Genomic DNA, 19,256 nt, shown 5'->3' with positions numbered 1-19,256 from the left:
TTTTCTGAATTTTCTAAAATGAGGATGCTATTACTTAAAGTCATCAAAAATAGAAGTTATTTCTTTAAAAAAGAAATATGTACAATTAACTTGTACCTGGGACATTTTTAAGAGGAGACACAAAAGCAATATGGTAACTCATGACTGAATGAAGAAAATATGTTAGCATATATACTGAATATGATATAAACCTCGACAGCAAAAAGCAATAAAAGGAAGGAAGCAAACCAAACAATATACTGATTATTTTACGTAAAGTTGACTGTCTTTATTTATGCTTTTAAAAAGAATCTGCTGTGGATGTTTTAAATCATTTAGCCTGTTAAGCAAATTAGATCATCTATAAGGGGATGTTTGATAATAAAGGAGAATGTCCATAAAATCTGACCTTGTAACCTACATCTAAAGCTTAAGTCACCTTCTACTTAGCAATACAATTTGTTAAAGTCAGTAGGTGCAGACATGGAACATTTTTTTGGTGAAACAGTGATAAGGAATAAGGGCCAGTCAGTATGCAAGCTCTGCTTCATCCTAATGTGCATAAAGCACGGAACACACTGAAACCCAATCACCACGAAGAAGCCAGCTCCTATGGAGGAAATGATTTCAGAAGTATGTGCTGGAGACCAGAAACTCATCTTCCACAGGTGCAGTGGGATCACGAATATACCTCCCTCTCTCTTGTGCAGTGGCAGTGAGGGCTCTGCCACTCCTGATCCAAGTGGGAGCTCCTGCGGCTTGTGGGCCGGGGAAGGTGTGCGTGTCGGGGAGGGGAACTCAAGGGTTGGCAGGGGTCTTTAAATCTTGGTGAGATGAGGATCTCATCAGAGACCCTTCTGGGTCCAGTCATTCCCAGATCACTCTTTTTCTTTTACCTCAGCAGACTCTGGGGTTGGCCCTTTCATTACCAGCATCTGAGGCTTACAACCACGTTGTCTGTTTCTCCTTTTGGCAGTGTCTCAGCTTTTCTCTACCTTCCTAATATAGAAAGCAAGATTCCCCTCCACCCCCCTCACCCGCCCAAAAAACGAAAAGAAAAAAGAAAGCAAACCCAGTGGCCTTCTAACATTTTTGTTCATTCATTTGTTTTTACTTTTTTTTAATAGGGGCAAGATAGAACAGCCCCTTCCCATCCCTCAACCTACTCTATTTTCACCCAAACCTAGTAGGAAAAGACAGTCACGTGTAGAGTTGGGTCTTTGGGCACACAAATAATAAAGATTCTCCTTGCAAAGGAAACCAACCTCAGATCACTCTCAGTATTCCATGAGCTGAATAAGCAACAAAAAATGAGAAGAGGGCAGGATACGAGAGAAACGGCGCATTAATGCCTGGGGAAAGGGGCAACTGATGTCAAGGGAAAGAAGCGTGGCTGATAATGCTGTGACAAAGCACGTGGCCAGCCCTGGAGGACTGCAGGGGGTGCCCACAGGTCACGGTGTTTGCTCCTTTCCTCCCTAGATTTCCACTTCCCAGGTCACACATCACAAGCTGCAGTTGGGAGGAAGGGGGACAGTAACCCTACAGAATCTGAGTAAGAGGGGTAAGGGAGATTACAAGAAGCTATCAAGGAACAAGGAGTTCCTGTGGCCATTCAGACGGCATGCTGGGGCGCTCATTCCCTGGTGGCCCTTTGTGTGTAAGGGCCACTCTGAAGGTGTGCAGAAAATCTCCCACTTACCTTTGCACTATGGCTCCTACTAAGCACCCCACACTCCTATTTCACAGAGAACAATCACTGACCATAGTACATCATATCCCAAACTCAAAATGAACGGAAAGTAAAAGATGAAATGTATAGAAGCATACCTTTTCCTCTACCCCTACCCCACCACCTGCCTACTCTTCCGTCTTTGACTCCTCTCCCATGAAGAAAGGGGCAAAAGTCAGACAGGAGGCACTCAGTGAAATCAGGTGATGGACTGGCCTGGCCATGACAAAGGAGCTGGAGCCGAACTAAAGGAACAGATGTTCCAGCACCCGACAAATGCACCCTGATGTAACCCGCACACCAAGGAAACACACACTTTCCAGCCACGTATTTTCACCAACAGGACCATAGGTACAACTGCAAAGGTCTGTCACTCTTTCAGTTCCTTTTCTGAACCCTCCTCCAATTGTGCCTGTTCCCTAAATACTTACACAGCCCGCAAGGACCACTCTTGCCCACTGCCCTTAATCTCTAAAGTTCTCCTACTCCTCATTCAAAGCTTGCCTAACACTCAGGCAGTGTTAAATATTATTCTTAATACGGTGACAGCAACTCACACGAAGGAGTGAATGAGACTTAATGGAGGGTTCCTTTCCATTTTAAAAGATACTTAAAATGGAAGGGGAGGGGTTACCCTGCATGGCTGAACTGGGCCTTCCAGACTCCAAACCCACTCCAGTTCACCAGAGTTTCTACTCAAGGTTCTCCTAATTTCACCTCCAAGAGAATGGAGCACTCTTGCTATTTATTGGCCTCCTCAGTCACTCCAAGAACTTCTGATCTCTCCAAAGGAACATAACAGAAGGAAGAGGAAAGGGAATGCAGGAGAGAAGAAAACTTTTGTTCTTCTAGCCTCCCAATCCAACGGAGAGGGTGTGGCCACATCCCACTGCAGCTTGGAGAGGTACTTTGGCCAATGTCCCATTCTATACACACACACCCCTTACAGATACGCACCAAATGCATGTGCGAAGTACCACTTCATGCAATTGATTTCACTAAATATGCTTTTTATCAAGCAAACTCTGGTAGTACTTACAAAATACAGTGAATATCTTATGTTAAATTGCCCTTGAAACTATCAGCTAAGTTCATTTTGTTTGGTGGGGCCATTTTTAAAAAAACTTAACACCTGATTTGCAAATCTAGTCAGCTATTTACAAATAAGATCCCCTATTCATAAACGAGAATGAAACCATTGTCCCAAAGGAAAAAAGAAAAAGTGCAAAATATCTGATCCTCATTTAGGCTCAATCTTACCCTTTAGCACATTGATTCCCAGAACTAGGTTTTCCTCCAGATTCTACAAAGACAGGGCTACTGAGTTCTTCAGGAGGCAACACAAATTCAGAGAGCTAAGTTTGGGCCAACTGGCAAACACAGTTTTCAATCAGCCACCTGAATTATTTGGGGAGGCTAGAGGCATCACTATTTCCAGCAGCCATAGTGCCAAGTCAACAGGAAGATTACAAGCGTTTTGAATCAAGTTCTCAGACTGTGGTCTTTAGTTTTTCTTGAAAGCTGCTTATAAAAGGGGTACTGAGTGAAACTTTGATATTTACGTCAAGTCACGACTCAGGGGCAGGTTTGCAAAATCAATTGTGTAGCTTTATACTTACTGCACATTTACCACATATGTCCTTTATTACACAGTGGAAAACCATTAAATGCACAGTAGTTTTGCCAAGTGGCATTATGCATTTAACAGCTTTATTCGTTTAACAGCTCCAACTCTCATTATATTTTGCCATGTGGTACATGGGATTTTATGCATTTAACAGTTTAAGAAGGCTCTATGGCATTTTCATGTATTTCATACTATGGTTGGACATCATATCTTAGCAAACTGTACTTCAATGATTTCATTGATGAGAGAGAGAATAATCTGGAAAAACAACTACACTGAAATTGAAAAGAGAAATATTTCAATCCTCTTCGAAGCTGCTTGATATTCTACTCCTCTCCCTTTATTAACATCTGAAAAATAACTTAAGGCAGGTTACTGCAAAACTATAGGTAAGAAAGGCTATTCCCCAAACCGTATGATCAGTTTAAATACAGCATTTAACTATACCATTTAAAAACCTTAATTTTTCTTAAAAACCATCTTGCTTAATACAGTATTCAGGAACTTCCTCTATAGCACATAACAGAAGATCTGTCAGGGAGATGATGGACCATTTTACCATTTACATATGTAGGGATGAAAACATTTGTCATGCCAGGCCACAGAGGAAATCAAGCTCAGAATCAAAGGACTCTCAGAATTAAGCTTCAACTAACTTTTGTTTCCTCTACTCTGCATTGGGTAATTGTTCAACCCAGGGATGAATAAGTGGGCACCTCATCCTAACTCATTCTAGGCCAGGGAGGTAGTTGTCCCTTTAAATGAATTGAAACAGATAGTAGATCCCATCAACTGTTGCTGCTTTCAGAAATAAAAACCCCAGCATCTGTCTACCCTTTTCCCTGGAGCATTCCATTCCCCACAATCCCAGCACTCTGAAAAACTGCACTGGGTAAGCGTCTATGTTTTCCTGTGAAAGATTTTAGCACTCATTCTGCCCTCCCCGATGTGTGTTTTCTCCTGGAAAAACAACTGTATTCTGTATGTGAAAGAAACACCTGACATGGCAAGGTGTCTCTGGGGCCGGGGAAAAGCAGTTGTCATAACAAAGTCACCCACTCCCCTGGTGGGAATGAGAGGCGATGAGACCTGGTGAAAACCTGGTCTCAGGAAGATGCTGTTTTGTACACGCTAAGTTGTGCCCAAATATCAAAAAAAAAAAAAAAGGTACATAGCAGGATTCAGAATTAGGAGAGAAAGCATTCAAGGCTGATGCTTTTTGAAAAAAAAATTTTTCTTTAAAAGAAAAAAATCTGGGTTTTGACTTAGTCTCTATTTTGAACTCTGAGGGGAGTAAAAGCACACCGCAGAGCCAATGGCAGAACGTGACAGGTTCCCTAGGGACTATTATTGTTATTATTGTTATAGGAACAGATGTATTTTTATTGGTGGGAGGAGAAGGGTCTAATTCCAGCCCTCATTCTTGCTCTTTTAAAAACCACTCACCTGACTTTTATTTGCAGCCACTTTGGCAAACAGGGCTTGAGACACCTTGGCCCTTTTCATCTCCTGTTGGATCTCGTCATAAATGGCAGCTGTGATGTTGACGTTGGCGCCGTCCACCTTAATGGGGAGGTCTGTTGTCGGTGTCGAGGTTTTGGCCTACCAAGAGACCATGAAAATAATAATTTAAAAAGTGCTGCATTCAGCCCAGCCATCTGTGCAGAAATTATCAAAGGATTTCAGTCAGCTGATGCCAAACTGCATTAGCTACAGAGGGACACTTCCTGTCCATTATTCTAATCAGGTTAATTGTGATTGGAAATAATTGCAGTGCATTCCTATAGGACATGCAGAGTCCTGTCAGCCCTGTTCTTTCCCTCATAGTAGCCGAGACAGTTCACAGGTAGGATAGCTTCTCTGGGCACCAAACTGTAAGCCATCACCTAACTGCAAAACGAGCATGCAGAACACACACACAGTTACCTTTTTCTTTCTGAAAATGGCACACCTTGGAGGAAGAGCCAATTCTTCCAGAAAAAATGAGTAAATGGGTAGAGGTCTCTAAATAATAAATTATTACTCAATTTAATGCGCTCCCCTGAGTCGCTCTCATTCTTTATTAAAGCTTTATGTGTGTCATTCGAGTATGTATGGTTTCCCACCATTATCATCATTATGCTACCCAGACAGTCACCTAATTTCACCTAGGAAATCAGTGGAAATGAAACAAAATTTCATTTCATAAAGCTAGGCTTCAGAATGCCTTTGATGCGCCGTTTTCATTTTCTTAAACTCATATTGTGGTTTTATGTATTCTGCCGTGCTCGTTTTAATTGAATGATTTCCCTTCAGCTTCAGAGACAAATGAAGGACAACATGGAAGGTGTCTGTACATCTTGGGGTTAAGATAACCCTAAAACATTTGCATCTACTTGATTGAAAGACTGGTGTGGAATTAAGGCGCTGGGCAGGCTTCTTGGAACCCGGGGCCACAGGACTCCGCGAAAACTCTGCTCCAACCCTTGGATTCCCGAGCACGGCCAGCTGACTTGGGTTTTTTTTTTTTTTTCTTTTTGTCCCCACCCCCCTAGAATCCTAAATCACTACTTTCCCTCTATGGATGCCCTGAGCTGTTCTCCCACTGGACTGAGCCGTATGCAGGTTTGGAGAAAGAAGGGCACACAGTGTGGACATCGTGGGATCATTCTTGAAGCCGGAGCTAATGTCCTAAGTTTCCAAGAGGACTTTGAGTCCTGCGAGTGCTCAGTGACTTCTGCCACTCTCCTCTGACCTCCTTGTCCCATTACTATTTTCTAATTACTACCAAGTAACAAAAAGGAGAATTGATGCTGTACTTTTGATGTGCCAGGCACTCCAGAAATGTTTTACTTCCTTTATCTCATTTAATTCTTCTAAGAACACGAGTCAGACATTATTCTTTTCACTTTACAGATGAGGACAACTGAAAATAAAAGAGGATACTTAAGTTGTGGGGAGGACACGCAGCAGCAAGTGAAACAACCATGATCTAAACTCAAGTCTCTGAGACTCCAAAACACAGGCTCAGGAACCACTGTGCGATTCTGCCTCCAAAACCTCCAGCCGACACCGGCGCTGTTTCACATGCTTCTTCTTGCCCTCCAGTCTGGGGTCTTCCCATAATAATCCAATCCTCCATCACCTTTTTCAAGAAACCTCTTTCTCTTCTCAAAATTTTTAGTTAAGCCACAGCGCTTTTCCTGGTAAGTCTGTTTTAGCATACCGTTTCTGCCCTTCTCAACTCAGGTTTCTTCCTGACCTCACTGACTATCCGTCTTGATTGCCTGGCCAGACCTTCTCCAGAACCCTGACGGCCAAAGTGAAAATTCTCAAGGCACTGAGATACATGGTTGGGAGCCCACGCTTTGGAATCAGAATGGCCAGAGTTCAAATTCTAGCTACCAGTCAGCCATGTAACCTTACACAAGGTATTTAACCCAACTAAACCTCCGTTTCCTCATCTATAAAATGGGAACAACAATGCAAAAAATGCAAAATGCCCACAGTACCTGATACGGTAAGTGCTCAATAAATGATCCTTCTTATCCTTGTATCATCCTGTTATTATTAAGTACATCCAGGAATACTGGACAAGTGAAGGACTGGGATGAGACTCTGGGGGTTTAATTTGAAATTTTAAATGTCTTCAATTTGTTTCAAACCAATAATAAAGTTCTGATGGGGTCTGGCAAATCATCTCCACGCACCTATGCAAGGCTGCGTGCGCGCCCTGCAGTGCTGGCTCCAGCTCGAAGGCTGAGTGAGTGTGGACCCTCTGACATTTGTTCTCACACTGAAAGCCTTACTGCCTGTAGATCTTCACTATTGAGACAGTTCTGCAAGGAATTCTGAGTAAGTAGGTAATCATGAAATTTTAAAAGACTTCAATAACTTTCTCAGTGTGTAACCAACAGAAAAAGGAAAATGTTCCGACATTTACAAGTATCAATGCTATGATTGTATTCTCAAAAGAGAAAAATATTTTATTATCAGAAATCTCAAAAGTGTGAAATTAAATGACCAATCTCCCTGTTATACTTGTCCTTACACGACATGTTTATCTAGGAATTCTCTAGATGGGATTTTCTGCTGTTCAAACAGCAAAATACTGACCTTAACTTATGTGGCGTTGTAAGCTGGTCAGGCTCTGAAAGCTACCAAGTCTTGGAAAAGATGCCTCAGATACAATCTTGTTAGAAAAATAGGAAGAAGGAGCAGAAAACAAAACACACCTGTGTGGTTTTTCTAACAAGTAGGAGTGACTTTTGGAGAAGAGTCACCTGGTTAAACAGCCATGCAGTGTGGTTGGACTCTCCTGTAATGGTTTAATGGGCTTCAAAAGTGGGAAAAATGTTGGTGATTTTAAAAGAAGTAAGTATTAGTGCAAATTAACAACTCGCCCAACTCAATAGCTCAATGGGTATTCCCCAAGATTAAAAATAAAAATAAAAATAAAAATAAAAATAAAAAAGCTTGGTTACACTTGTCCAAAGTAAGCAGTCAAGAGACTTATTTTTGGCTTACCAGTACTAAAACTCATAATTCACTGAAGTCTAAAGTCTAAGTATCAGAATTTGGCAGTGCACGACAGAAAATGGTCTTCAATTAGAAGTCTATTGCAGAGTGCAAAAATATAAAGAGTTAAGATGTGTGGAAAAAAATGGATGTATTTGAAAAAGCTCAAATATTTCTACTAGAATAAAATGCTGCTTCTATGCTTAATCAGTTCCTTAGAACTTACCAGAAAACAAATTCCTAAACCCAAAACTATAATATCTAAGCAAAAACAAAACAAAAACCAAAAAAAAAAACAAAACACCTCTCTGGTTTCAAAGCACCCATTTTTCTGATTTGTATGGATGTGCACCCATTAAATATTTGTTTTGAAAACTATCACTCAAGATGGAACTTGCAGACACGCTAGCAACAGCGAATGAGATGGCTTTATCATAAATCTGCTGATCAGTAAAAGTTTAGGGGAAGTAGGGAGTAGGATGAAAACGAATGGGCTCAGATCTGAATTGGAAATGACTCTTGGCTGACTTGAGATCTTGACCCTTCGGTTAGGATCTCTGAAGCACACGACATAAATAGATGTGTGCATCTGCAGGAGGATCTGAGAACAGAGTGCTTTTAAAGTGTGGAGAAAGGAGGGATTGAAAGCTGAGTCACTGAGTGCTGTGGGGACACCACCCTGGGAAGGGAAGTAATTGAGGCCTCCCTTCCTACTACCATGTTCTAAGGGGTCAGTGAATGCTCTCCCAGTTATTCTGACCTAGCCGCTGCAGATGCATGCTTCCGTCACACACAGCTTTCTCCCGGGTTATGTCTTATTCATATTGCATCAAGCAGGACTTGGACTACTCTATCTGTCCCCTGCCCCCAACCACTTTACCCCTATCTAAATAAATACACACTTGAAGGAAAACAGTGTGCTTGCCATGAAAATTCAGCTTCAACGCAAGGCCCCTAGCTATATGGAGACCTTCAGAGCTCACCGTCCACCCTCTCCTGCCCTCCTGCCCTCCTGCCCTGAGTGGAAGAACAGTTCTTTCCCAAAGGGACAGGAATGGCATATGAGCCTGTTTCAGAGGCTCCTGTCCTCTGACCGACAAGTTCAGTGGATTAAGAAATTCTTGTATTGTGTTTTCTCTTAATTTTTGAGGGAAAACCCAGTATCAGTGAGGCAAGATATCTCCAAGGCAGAGTGCAGTCAGTGGAGCGAACACCTCACCTGAGGGGTTCGGGAGGAGCTGGGGCTGCTGGAGGCCGACGAGACCATGCTCACATTGGGGTTCATGCTCCGCTCTCGCTCGTCCTGGTATATGCGATCCCGCTCCACTTCGGGCAGATTGAGGAAATTCTGCATGGCCCGCAGGTTTACTAAAAGAGACTGAGACGCTGTCCGAGGGTCTTCTTCCTTACGCAGAATCTCGGACAACAATCCCTGATTAAATGGAAAAAAAAAACTAGGTCAAGTTATATCTCCAGGTATGGGTGTGTGGTTTCCGTCTTGCACCCCTCTCCCCCTTTATTTGTTTGGTGTAAACAGCTGGCTGCGATGTCAAAAGCCTCAGTTGAATTCCTGAGGGTTCTCCAGCAGGAAGATTTTGTGAGAATGTGCTTGCCTTCGAAGAGGGGTGGGGGGACGGGGAGGGCTGTGCCTTATTTTGGACCATTCTATTCTGACACTTTATCATCACTGTAATAATCATCAGTGTACAGAGATGCCAACTAGCAAGGTAGGCGCTCGAAAAGAATTGTGAAGCTGCAATTACCACCAGGTGCCTCCTACAAGTATTTCAGGAACTGTTAGAACTCTCTCTGCTTGAAACTGGGAACACTTGGCAGTCCTGCTCAGCCTTACAAATCTGCCAAGTTTGGTAAATTTAGTTCCGACATTTAAACAGCATGGGAGATTTACATTGACTTAAAAAAAAAAAGTTTGGCTGCATTTCTGTGTGACCGGCCACTGTTTTCAATATAGATGTTTCTTATGGCAAAAAAAAAGTGGGGGGACACACAAAGCGAGTGGCTGTAACTTGTGTTAACCCTCTGATAGCTTCCCAACCATACACATAATAGATTTCCTTGCCTATGTACCAGGGGGCACCCAAATCTTTTTATGAGATGCCCTCACTGGGGCTGCTCCAATCCCCCCAGTCAAGGAATGGAAGTATAGTCACATCTGGTGAGGGATCACAGCACACCTCAGAGAATGTCACAATAGGCTCAGATATTTCCTTAAATGTGTGATTCATCCAAATAGAATGCTTTAAATAGGACATTAGTGTTTTCATGTGCTCTGCAGACAGAGAACTCACAAAGGAAAGAAAAATGCTGACGAGTCTAGAGAAAAGTAGTATGGACTCAAGAAAAAGGCTGGAGACCTGAGCTGGGACACTGCAGAACTTGAGGCAAAAGCAGGTGCACTTCCAAGCTGCACGCTTGTTAGAGCATCACACAGAGGCATCACCTTACACTCCCAGCGAACATCCCTCCCCAGGGCGGTATGAGATCAGGGCCTTAGGGTTATCCCCCAGAAAAAGCTGTTAACCTTGTATTTTAGAACAGATGGGGGTAACCCTGAATCGTGAAAAATAGATGCCAAAGACATTTCCACTTAGGGGAATATTAATGCAAAGAAACACTATCAGATTTGTAATATATGGCATAAATAGGCCAAAAGGGTGTTGGATACAAGAGAAATACACCATCTCTAGTTGGCCAAACATCTTCCAGGTAAGGTAGGCAATTTTTAAAAATAAAGCAACGCATTATAATACAGTGAAGCATATGTCACCCCCAGGACTGTGCGTCACACAGTTGTCAGCACTCCAGGAGTAATCACCACTCGAAACATCGTGTAGGACAATCTTACAAGGAACCTGCAAGAGGCATGCCATCTGACAGTTCAGCCAGTTTGGGTGTCATTACTTTGATTAGAGACGTCTTTACAAATGAGAATAAAATAGGCCAGAAAATGAAGCTACGAAAAACCGTTCACAAGCGTGTCTGTGTGTGCGTGTGTGCGTGCCCAAAGATCGGCCAAGGTAGGACGTGTATGTAAAAATACCCTACTGGTAAAATGATTCTAAGAAAATCCTGCTTTCCTGTCACGCTTTATAAGCAACAAACGAGATACTTGTCTTCCAGAAAATGTTATACAATCGAGGTACTGATTCTTTTTCTGAAATTAAAAGTCATTTCTGCCTTAAGTTACCCTACTTTCCACTTGCATTAAGCAAACTGACAGATTAATGGTGAATTTGTTTCTAAGATAAAAATCTCCAAAAATAATATGTGGAGAAGGAAGAGGGATGTGGATTTAAAATCAATACCAATTTCCAATTCTCAAAAGGCACATCTAAGATTGATGTTTTCTGAGCCTTCTTTGATGATGAACTCTGCACAGAAAGGATGAGTTGGTACCTGCCCTCCTCTCTCTCTCTTTCATTAGTAACTTTAGCATTTTAATAAATCTCAAATTACCAAGTTTGGAGAAGTTTTAGAGTCTACATGGATATATTCTTATCCTGGTTATTACAATTATACGTAAGATCCCTCAAAGGAAAAGTTTGTAAACTTCTCCTTCCCTGAAATTATTTTCACAAATTGTGGAGTACGTCATAGCAAAGCTCTTGCATACAAAATAGTGAAACCACAAAAAGTATTGTTCTAATGGACCAGGCTCAAAATTGTAAGTCTGTTTATTCCTAATCAATTTTTAAAAATCACTTCGAAGGATAGAGTGTTTCTGTTTTTTGTTTGGCTTGGTTTACCTTTTCTCCCCCACATTGAAATTGTAGAGTTCCTTCTCCTGCATTTTTTACGTGTTGGACAACCTTACAGGGAAATGAATCCATTGCTAAGAAAAATCAAGACAAAACATCCTTGTAAACGGCTGCTCATCAGGATCATTTCTGAAGTGAATGACACACAATATTTGCATTTTAAGGGGCCAGTGGAACATACTGTTGCCTCTGTTTCATTCGCCTAATTGAAGATAAAGTCTCAAACCAACAAGGTGGCCAGTGCCGCCTCCGTGTATTGCCCCAGAGAATGAGAACACTGTTCTAAATTATTTACTTAAAGTCTCATCTGTGTAGCCATGGTCCCAAAGCAGATTCTTTCTACCTCAGACATTTTCAATAACAAGTGGCTAACTGGTGGGCCCAAGAAGAGTTTTAGTTGTTTTGTTGAGTCTTTTTTTCATTTTGGTTATTTATGTCCTTTTAACTGTTTAAACTGGGATTTTGAAAAATATAGTCAAAATTCTGCAGGCTCATAAGTGTAAAGCAAGTTTATTTAGTTAGTTTAAAATCACTCTAGGGGAATAGAAAAACAGGCGAAAATGTATGGCATAACTTTCATATGCCACAGATCACCCCATCTAATTATCAAGATAAGGAAATGTTTATCATATTGAAGCTGTCTTGAATAGAACATAAATTAATCATTTATCTTACATAAATATTTCTAAAGCCCTTGCCACTCTTGTCTGGCATTTTAATTATCAACCAGCCAGGCAGGAGGTGTCACTTGGACACTCCCATTATGCAGCCTGAGATAGAGAGAACGTGGCATGGCACCTGGGCACCGAGAAAAGATGTACTTTTATGAATAGAAAGGTCATGAATATTGAGAGTGTGAAAACTGAGGGAAATTAATAAATTAACTAGGAGATGGCTTATTAAAATTTCATATCAGTAATCTTATTAAAACTTATTGCAAGTATAGAGTAAAGTGGTCATTAAGCATTTTCCCCATCATAGGCAACAGAGCCTTCCCAAGGGAGAGCTCACACCAGTTTCCCTCGTGGCATTAGCTGGGGTTATATACGACCAGGAAACGTGTTGACTGGAAAGGAGTTGACGGAACCTCTGCACAGGACAGAAAGACACCTTCCGCAATAGCTCTTGGCTTACAGGTTACTGAAAAGAGAAGAGGCTCGGGCAAAATGAGCCTCGAACTGGCCTTCTCCCTAGCCTCTTAATGGAAGATTTTGTAAGCTCCATGTTATTTCCAACATCAGCAAAGGACATACAAGGTTGGCTGAAAATTCAATAAAAGCAAAATAATTCAAAGCACAAGACAGAATATAAAGCCATCTAGCTTGGTTGCTAATACAGGCTACCTCTATAGACAAAATTAAGAATTTGGGCTAATTTTTTAAATAAAAAATTCATATGCTTATTATTTCTAATACTTTCATAATATTTATTTGCAACAACTTAAATGACCTTAGAGTTTCTGAACCTGCAATTTCTGTTGGTGAGCTTTCTTATTTACGTTATTATCATTTCCACATTTTTTCAATAATTCACATCGTTCTCCCATCCAAGTACTAACCAGGCCTGACCTTGCTTAGCTTCCAAGATCAGATAAGATCGGGCGCGCTCAGGGTGGTATGGCTGTAGACAACAATTCATATCGTTTGTTCCAAATTGTTAATGTGCAAAATACACACTGATACTCTCAGACAAGTTTGGGAAACAACGTGACTGGCTCTATAAAACTGACTTCCAAGTTTCTGCACTAGCCCTTGAGGCCTCATCTGAGATGGGTGAGAAACTGCTTTTGATGGGCTCTTAATCCTTTAAGAGAGCAAGAAGAGAACCGAAGCCTTGGACAGGTTTTAGGAACACTGAGCCTGAGCCCATCAGACCTCCCAGGCCTCTTTGGGGCTGAGAACAACTCATAAAGTGATTACTGTCTAGATTTAACAGGTATCTGCTCTTCACAGCTCTCAGATATTTGTAATTCTCTAAGATTAGGCTGTATCTCCCACTGATTATCTACAGGGCCCCCAAATGCAATATACCTATTACCAAAGAACGACAGATCAGTCTATTACTTCATTTCTTATTTACAACTTGGTACAAAGCTCAGAAAGGAATAGGAAGATTACTAAGACATAGATTCTGCTGCCAAGGAGTTTACCATATGATGGTTCATAGAAGCACAATGTAAAAGATGACAAGTGTCATAAATTTCAGATAAAACTAGTGCCATCTCAGCTTAAGAGAGGATGAAATTATTGCCAACTGTAGGACTCAGGGAAAACGTTTTGGAAGAAGTGGGACTTAACCTGGCTGAGATTCAAAATATACACAGTACATGGATATAGGGATAGTGGTGCGACCAGGCAAAGGGGAAGGGCGAACGAGTGATCGGACAGCACTGGAACACTGGAACAAAAAGAAAGAGCATGACTAATCCAGAACACCAAGAGAAGCTTCTGCTTCCTTAAGAGAAAGCGTAAAAACTGATAAAGTGGTAGAAGACTTTTTGAAGTGAAAATAATACAGTCCACATTAGTATAATTCTGAACTACTGGAGTATACACAAACTAACCAACAAACATTACCCCCCAAATGAAGTGATATTAGATAATCTGTTCAGCCTTTTTGTCACCTGCAACAAATTAGGCTTTCAATATGCAAAACATCTTCCTTCCAGAAAAACAAATGATTATGATTCCATTTAATTGTAATTTAATGAGGCATAATTTATTTTTTAAAGTGGTATACACCAGGTGTGTATGGAAAAAAATGGCCCAGCAAACCCAGTGTTTCTCTTTGGAAAAAGCCTCAAACTAGCCAGAGACTGTTTTCATTTTGTAATGTCTGTTCACATATTTATTGTAACATATATCTGAAGTAACTCACCCCTAAAATACTCATTTATCATTATTTTATATATATATATATATATATATATCTCATAGCATATTATAGTTTGAAAGTGTTAGCTTCCAATCTGAACAAAAGTGGATATTAGAAATAAAGTTACATCTCTTTAAGGATGTGTGAGTTGAAACATACTTACTTTGTAGTAGTCTGAAAATATACTTTAGTTCATAATTATATACTGCTTTAAGCAAGTGATGTCATAATCAATCAGCAAGGTTAAAAGGCACATATACCCTCATTTTACAGATTAAAATCACAGGGGGTCAGAGGTGGAAGGGACTTTGGCACCCATATGGGCCACAGAGCATGACCTGTCTATCACATAGTTCCCTCTAAAGGCACTCTCCACGTTTCAGCATCCATTTTGCAGGCTTATGGGTCAACCTAAACTTCTACACAATTCTGAAATGTCTGGCTCCTGCTGACCTGAGAGCCAAAAATTAGTATCCTCTTAAGAAAACCAGGTGATGCCAAATTCTTAAACTAATCATACAAAGCGAACCCTCTGATTTCAGTGGTGAATGCACAGTAAGTTGAAGCTGTGAATTCAGCTGCTTGGCTGAACAGACTATTGACATCCTACCACTGAAAGCTGTCCTAACAGAATCGGTTCTCTCCTAATCTCCAATCTCATTTCCTTCTAGGCACTCCTGAGAGGCATTTTCCCCCCTGCTCACGAATATAAACAGGTTTCCCTGGGTCCCCTATTCATAATGTACAACCCCACTATGAAGCTGACTGCTGAAATTCATTTGTGCTATGCTAAAAATACCCTTTCCCCCCATCACCCCCCAGAGCACCGCTTAGCCACAAAGCCAGAGTACTTAGTCTGATTTGAATAAAAGGTATACAGGGCACAACAATGACAATTTGATTTTTATTATTAAAAATGATGTGTTAAATCCTCAAAGAAAATGTCATTATTGCATTAGTTTAATAAAAACCTCTCTTTTATTACAATATTTCTTTATTAGGAAAGACAGCCTATGCATATAGCACCTTTGTAGGATGGGGGTGGATGGAACTGAGCATCTTAAGGGAAATAATGTCCTCTGCAAATATAAACGCATATACAAAAGTAACATTTGCAGACAAATGTTGCTGTAGAGATGTATTCTGCAATGCACTACGAGACTGTGTATATATGTGTACATGTATACACACTGCAGCCGGCAATAGTTTCTCCCTCCTTTGAACAGAGACGACACTAGTTCTAGCTCATATCTATGACACTTACCATCTTTTACTTTGTGTGACTATAAAACCCCTTCCTCCCATCATGTAGCAAACTCCTTGGGAGCAGAATCTGCACATTTGGTGCTAAGTGGTTAGTTGTGGATATACAGGAACATAGGACTCTAAAAAAGCACCAAAGGCATATGTTTCATTTTTCTGGGAAGTGGGAGTCCTATCTTTGCTCAGCAGCCATGAGCAAGCCCTGACAGACCGCATATTAAAAGCCTGACTCACATTATACTCAACATCTTCTCATTCAACCTATTGAAAACAATAGGTTACAATACTGAAATCTGGGGCCGTGTAAACTCTACTTTAGAACAAATATTCTACATACCCCACATTTGCAATTTATTAAATGAAACACTTCCCTCACAGACTGCTTTCTTTCTAGTATATAAAATAAAACTTCCCGTGTGCCACCGGACACATCAGAACACAGCAAGCATGCAACACAAAGTGAGTAGGTGCAATAGAACATTCCTGAAACCAAAGCAATCTGTGCTTTCGTAACTGCAGTCCCTGTGAGCATGCCACACGTGAGCATGCACAGTGGGGGCACTCAGCCCAAACCAGATTCCTGGCAACGTTACTCTTTTCACCTACCTAATCTATGCAATGAGAGACGCAATGAGCTGAACAGTCCCATCTCATTTTCCTTCTTATCCCTCCTTCCTTGTCTTTAGGAAGTCTCAGATACTGGAATGGGGATGCTGTGCACAATTTAAGTCAAAGTTTTCTAAACACACTAGCAACAAAAAGCAAAAGCAAATACATAATCGAACAGGTTCCTTTTGGAAGCATTTACCAGTGGTGTTCTCAGCTCTGGGCACATAGATGGTTTCTACTAACACCTCAGGTACCTGGCACCATGATCGGTGCATTCGCAAAGTGCTGGGCCCTGGCTACTCCTAGTTCCCATGAGTATTCTGTGAAACAACTGTTGGCAAACTTCCCCCAAAATTTACTAGCTTTGGCTACTTTGTCAAAACATTGGCAAAAACAATACTTTCAAAAAACAAAACAAAACAAAAACATACATTTATTGCCTATTTATATTACAAATGTATCAAATGTATTCAGATATAAGAAAAGTAATCTATTAACATATGAGTTGACTCTGTCTTAAAACAATTATAAAGCATTATTTTTTCTTGCCGAACATTTTCTGCATTAACGTCAATCACGTCCAAGGTCAAAAGCATCTGTTCTCACACAGCACATGTGATACATCACAGTACTTATTATACCACAGTGGGGTTACTAGTTTAAAAGTCTGTTCACTCCTTGTACCTCCTTGAAGGAGGGGTTATGTCTTTCATCTTCTGCTCAGTGATGGCAGAAATGATTGAGAATCAAGTGTTTATGAGTAAGAGTTCTGAAGTCAGAATTGCTGGGTTCAAAATTGGGCTTCAGTAGGACAAGGATTAATTAATCTCCCTATGGCACAGTTTCCTCACCTGTAAAATTGAGATAATTAATTGCACTTCCCACAGAGGGTTCCCTAGAGAGCTCGTCATTGTACCCGATAAATGTTAATTGTTCAATAAATGTTAGTCCTCATTATAAGCCTAGCATAGTCTCTGAATTCTTAATAAATATTTGTTAAGTGAACAGATAAATACAGAACTAACATCAAAGTATAATTCTTATTTTAAATTTGCAACTTCAAATACTCAAGGTCTTCTGCTTGTGTTTTGCTAAATGTCTTCCCCTACAGAAGGCAAAAAAAATAAATAAATAAATTGTAGGAAGTAGAATAATTAAAATTATTTGAGATGGCGGAGACAGTAAAGAAAAATTTAATAACTTATATAAAGTGAAATGACCATATGGATATTCAGGATAGCAGTAAACTAAGATATTCATTTACACGTCAGGAAAGTAAAACCATTTTCCTTCCATAAATAACTTTTAGAATCAGCCTTAATCTGCATCATTGTTTAAACATGGGTCATAATTATTACTGGATGATAAAATCAATTTAGCACATTATAACTAGTTTTTTATAACACAATGCAATTAAATAGATTAAAAATTACCACAGTGCTTCATACTTGTATTGCTTCATGAAGGTTTTTTTTTTCTTTCATGAAGAATATACAGATAATGCATGACTGGGACATTGTGCTGTACACCAGAAATCAACACACTGTAACTGATGGTACTTCAGTTAAAAAAAAAAAAGAAAGAAATACACAGATAGATAAAGCTATAGTTGGAAATGAGATAGAGCTCAAGATAAAATACATACATATATGCACAAATGTGTGAGTGTGTACCAGCTCATGAAATTATTTCTTACTGAGTGTTGCAGTTAGAGAAGTTTAAAAGTCACTACTGCTGTCTACAGGAATAATTTTCGGCACAAAACTTGCAGGTAGAATTTAAACAACCTTGTCATTTCCATTTGGCTTCAAATTGATTCAGTTTTATTTTTCTCACGGAATATCTGGCCTTTAAACTTAATTCACTTTATTGGAACAAACATGCACTTAATCCCACGCCAAATGGTCATCACTTCAATCAATGGCCGTGAAGGGACTCCTCTATGTATTTTTTATTATTATTTTGCATAAGCAATGGTGAAATGTATGTAAATAACGGGATCTAAAGCTAGTGTTTCCTTATATTTCTTCCATAAAAATTCTACCTTCAGTATAAACAACACTCAGGACTTGGAGAAACTAGTTAAGTCGTGAAACAGTAGGCTTCCCCACTAAAAGTGGAGGTCTCTGCTGAGACGCTCACTGGAGGTGAAATACCTTATTTAAGACAGAGACTTCTTGTCTGTGTGAAATGAGTCAACCACTGTTGTTAGAGAATAGTGATAAAAGCTTGGAAAAACCATCATCAAAAGGCAGTCTTTTTCAGTAAAAATGGAAAAACCTGAATTTTCTATGATAGTCCAATAACTAGTATTTAAGGACTTTTTCACACGGGTCAGGGATGAAAGGAACAGACAGAACAATGTTTGCTTCCTCTGATTCTCTGGCACAATCACCGTGAAGGGGAGAAAGGGAGTGTTTGTGTTTTTTACATAAAATTTTCTATTTCAGTTAGATTTAGGAACGGGAATAGGGTTATACACGCTCGACAGCTACTGAGTCAACCTACTCTTTACCCAGAACACAACCAGAGCCAGCATCTCCCCTACGCCTTTTGGCTAAAATTGCCTAAAAGGTGCTAATTAACAATAGTCTTTACACGCACAGGAGGGACTAAACTGAGGCCACTATCTAGAGGGCCCTCCTGAAGTCATCGAGTAACTTCGAGACACTGCCATCCTGGGAGATATTAATATTATTATAATCTTTAAATCTATGAACTCAATCCAGTGATTCTGAAATGAAAGAGTGCCTATTTTATGAAGCAAGCTGGGCCATCTTTTCCTACTTTATTAATTTAATGTTGAAATCAAAAGAGGGTATATTATTTGCTTCAAAACCCAATAACATGTTCATGCCTGATCTGCAGCATTTCATATTTACAGCCCATCTTTTGG

The 19,256-nt window shown here is 40.2% G+C and overlaps 1 protein-coding gene across 4 annotated transcripts in view; it reads right to left on the bottom strand.

Moving 5' to 3' along the window:
• SATB2 (SATB homeobox 2) overlaps positions 1 to 19,256 on the bottom strand; it is a 178,576-nt gene that overhangs the window by 43,802 nt on the left and 115,518 nt on the right. For all 4 annotated transcript variants that reach the window (XM_072961523.1, XM_031678076.2, XM_072961525.1 and 1 more), the window contains 2 exons: positions 9,055 to 9,267; positions 4,785 to 4,940 (listed from right to left, as the gene is read on the bottom strand). In XM_072961523.1, coding sequence (XP_072817624.1) covers positions 4,785 to 4,940; positions 9,055 to 9,267 — 369 coding nt within the window. The remainder of the gene's footprint in view (positions 1 to 4,784; positions 4,941 to 9,054; positions 9,268 to 19,256) is intronic.

The sequence above is a fragment of the Vicugna pacos genome, chromosome 5, assembly GCF_048564905.1.
Source record: "Vicugna pacos chromosome 5, VicPac4, whole genome shotgun sequence".
Classification (NCBI taxonomy): Eukaryota; Metazoa; Chordata; class Mammalia; order Artiodactyla; family Camelidae; genus Vicugna; species Vicugna pacos.
Note: the sequence above shows the minus strand (reverse complement) of the source record. Positions and strands in the feature narration are given on the sequence as shown.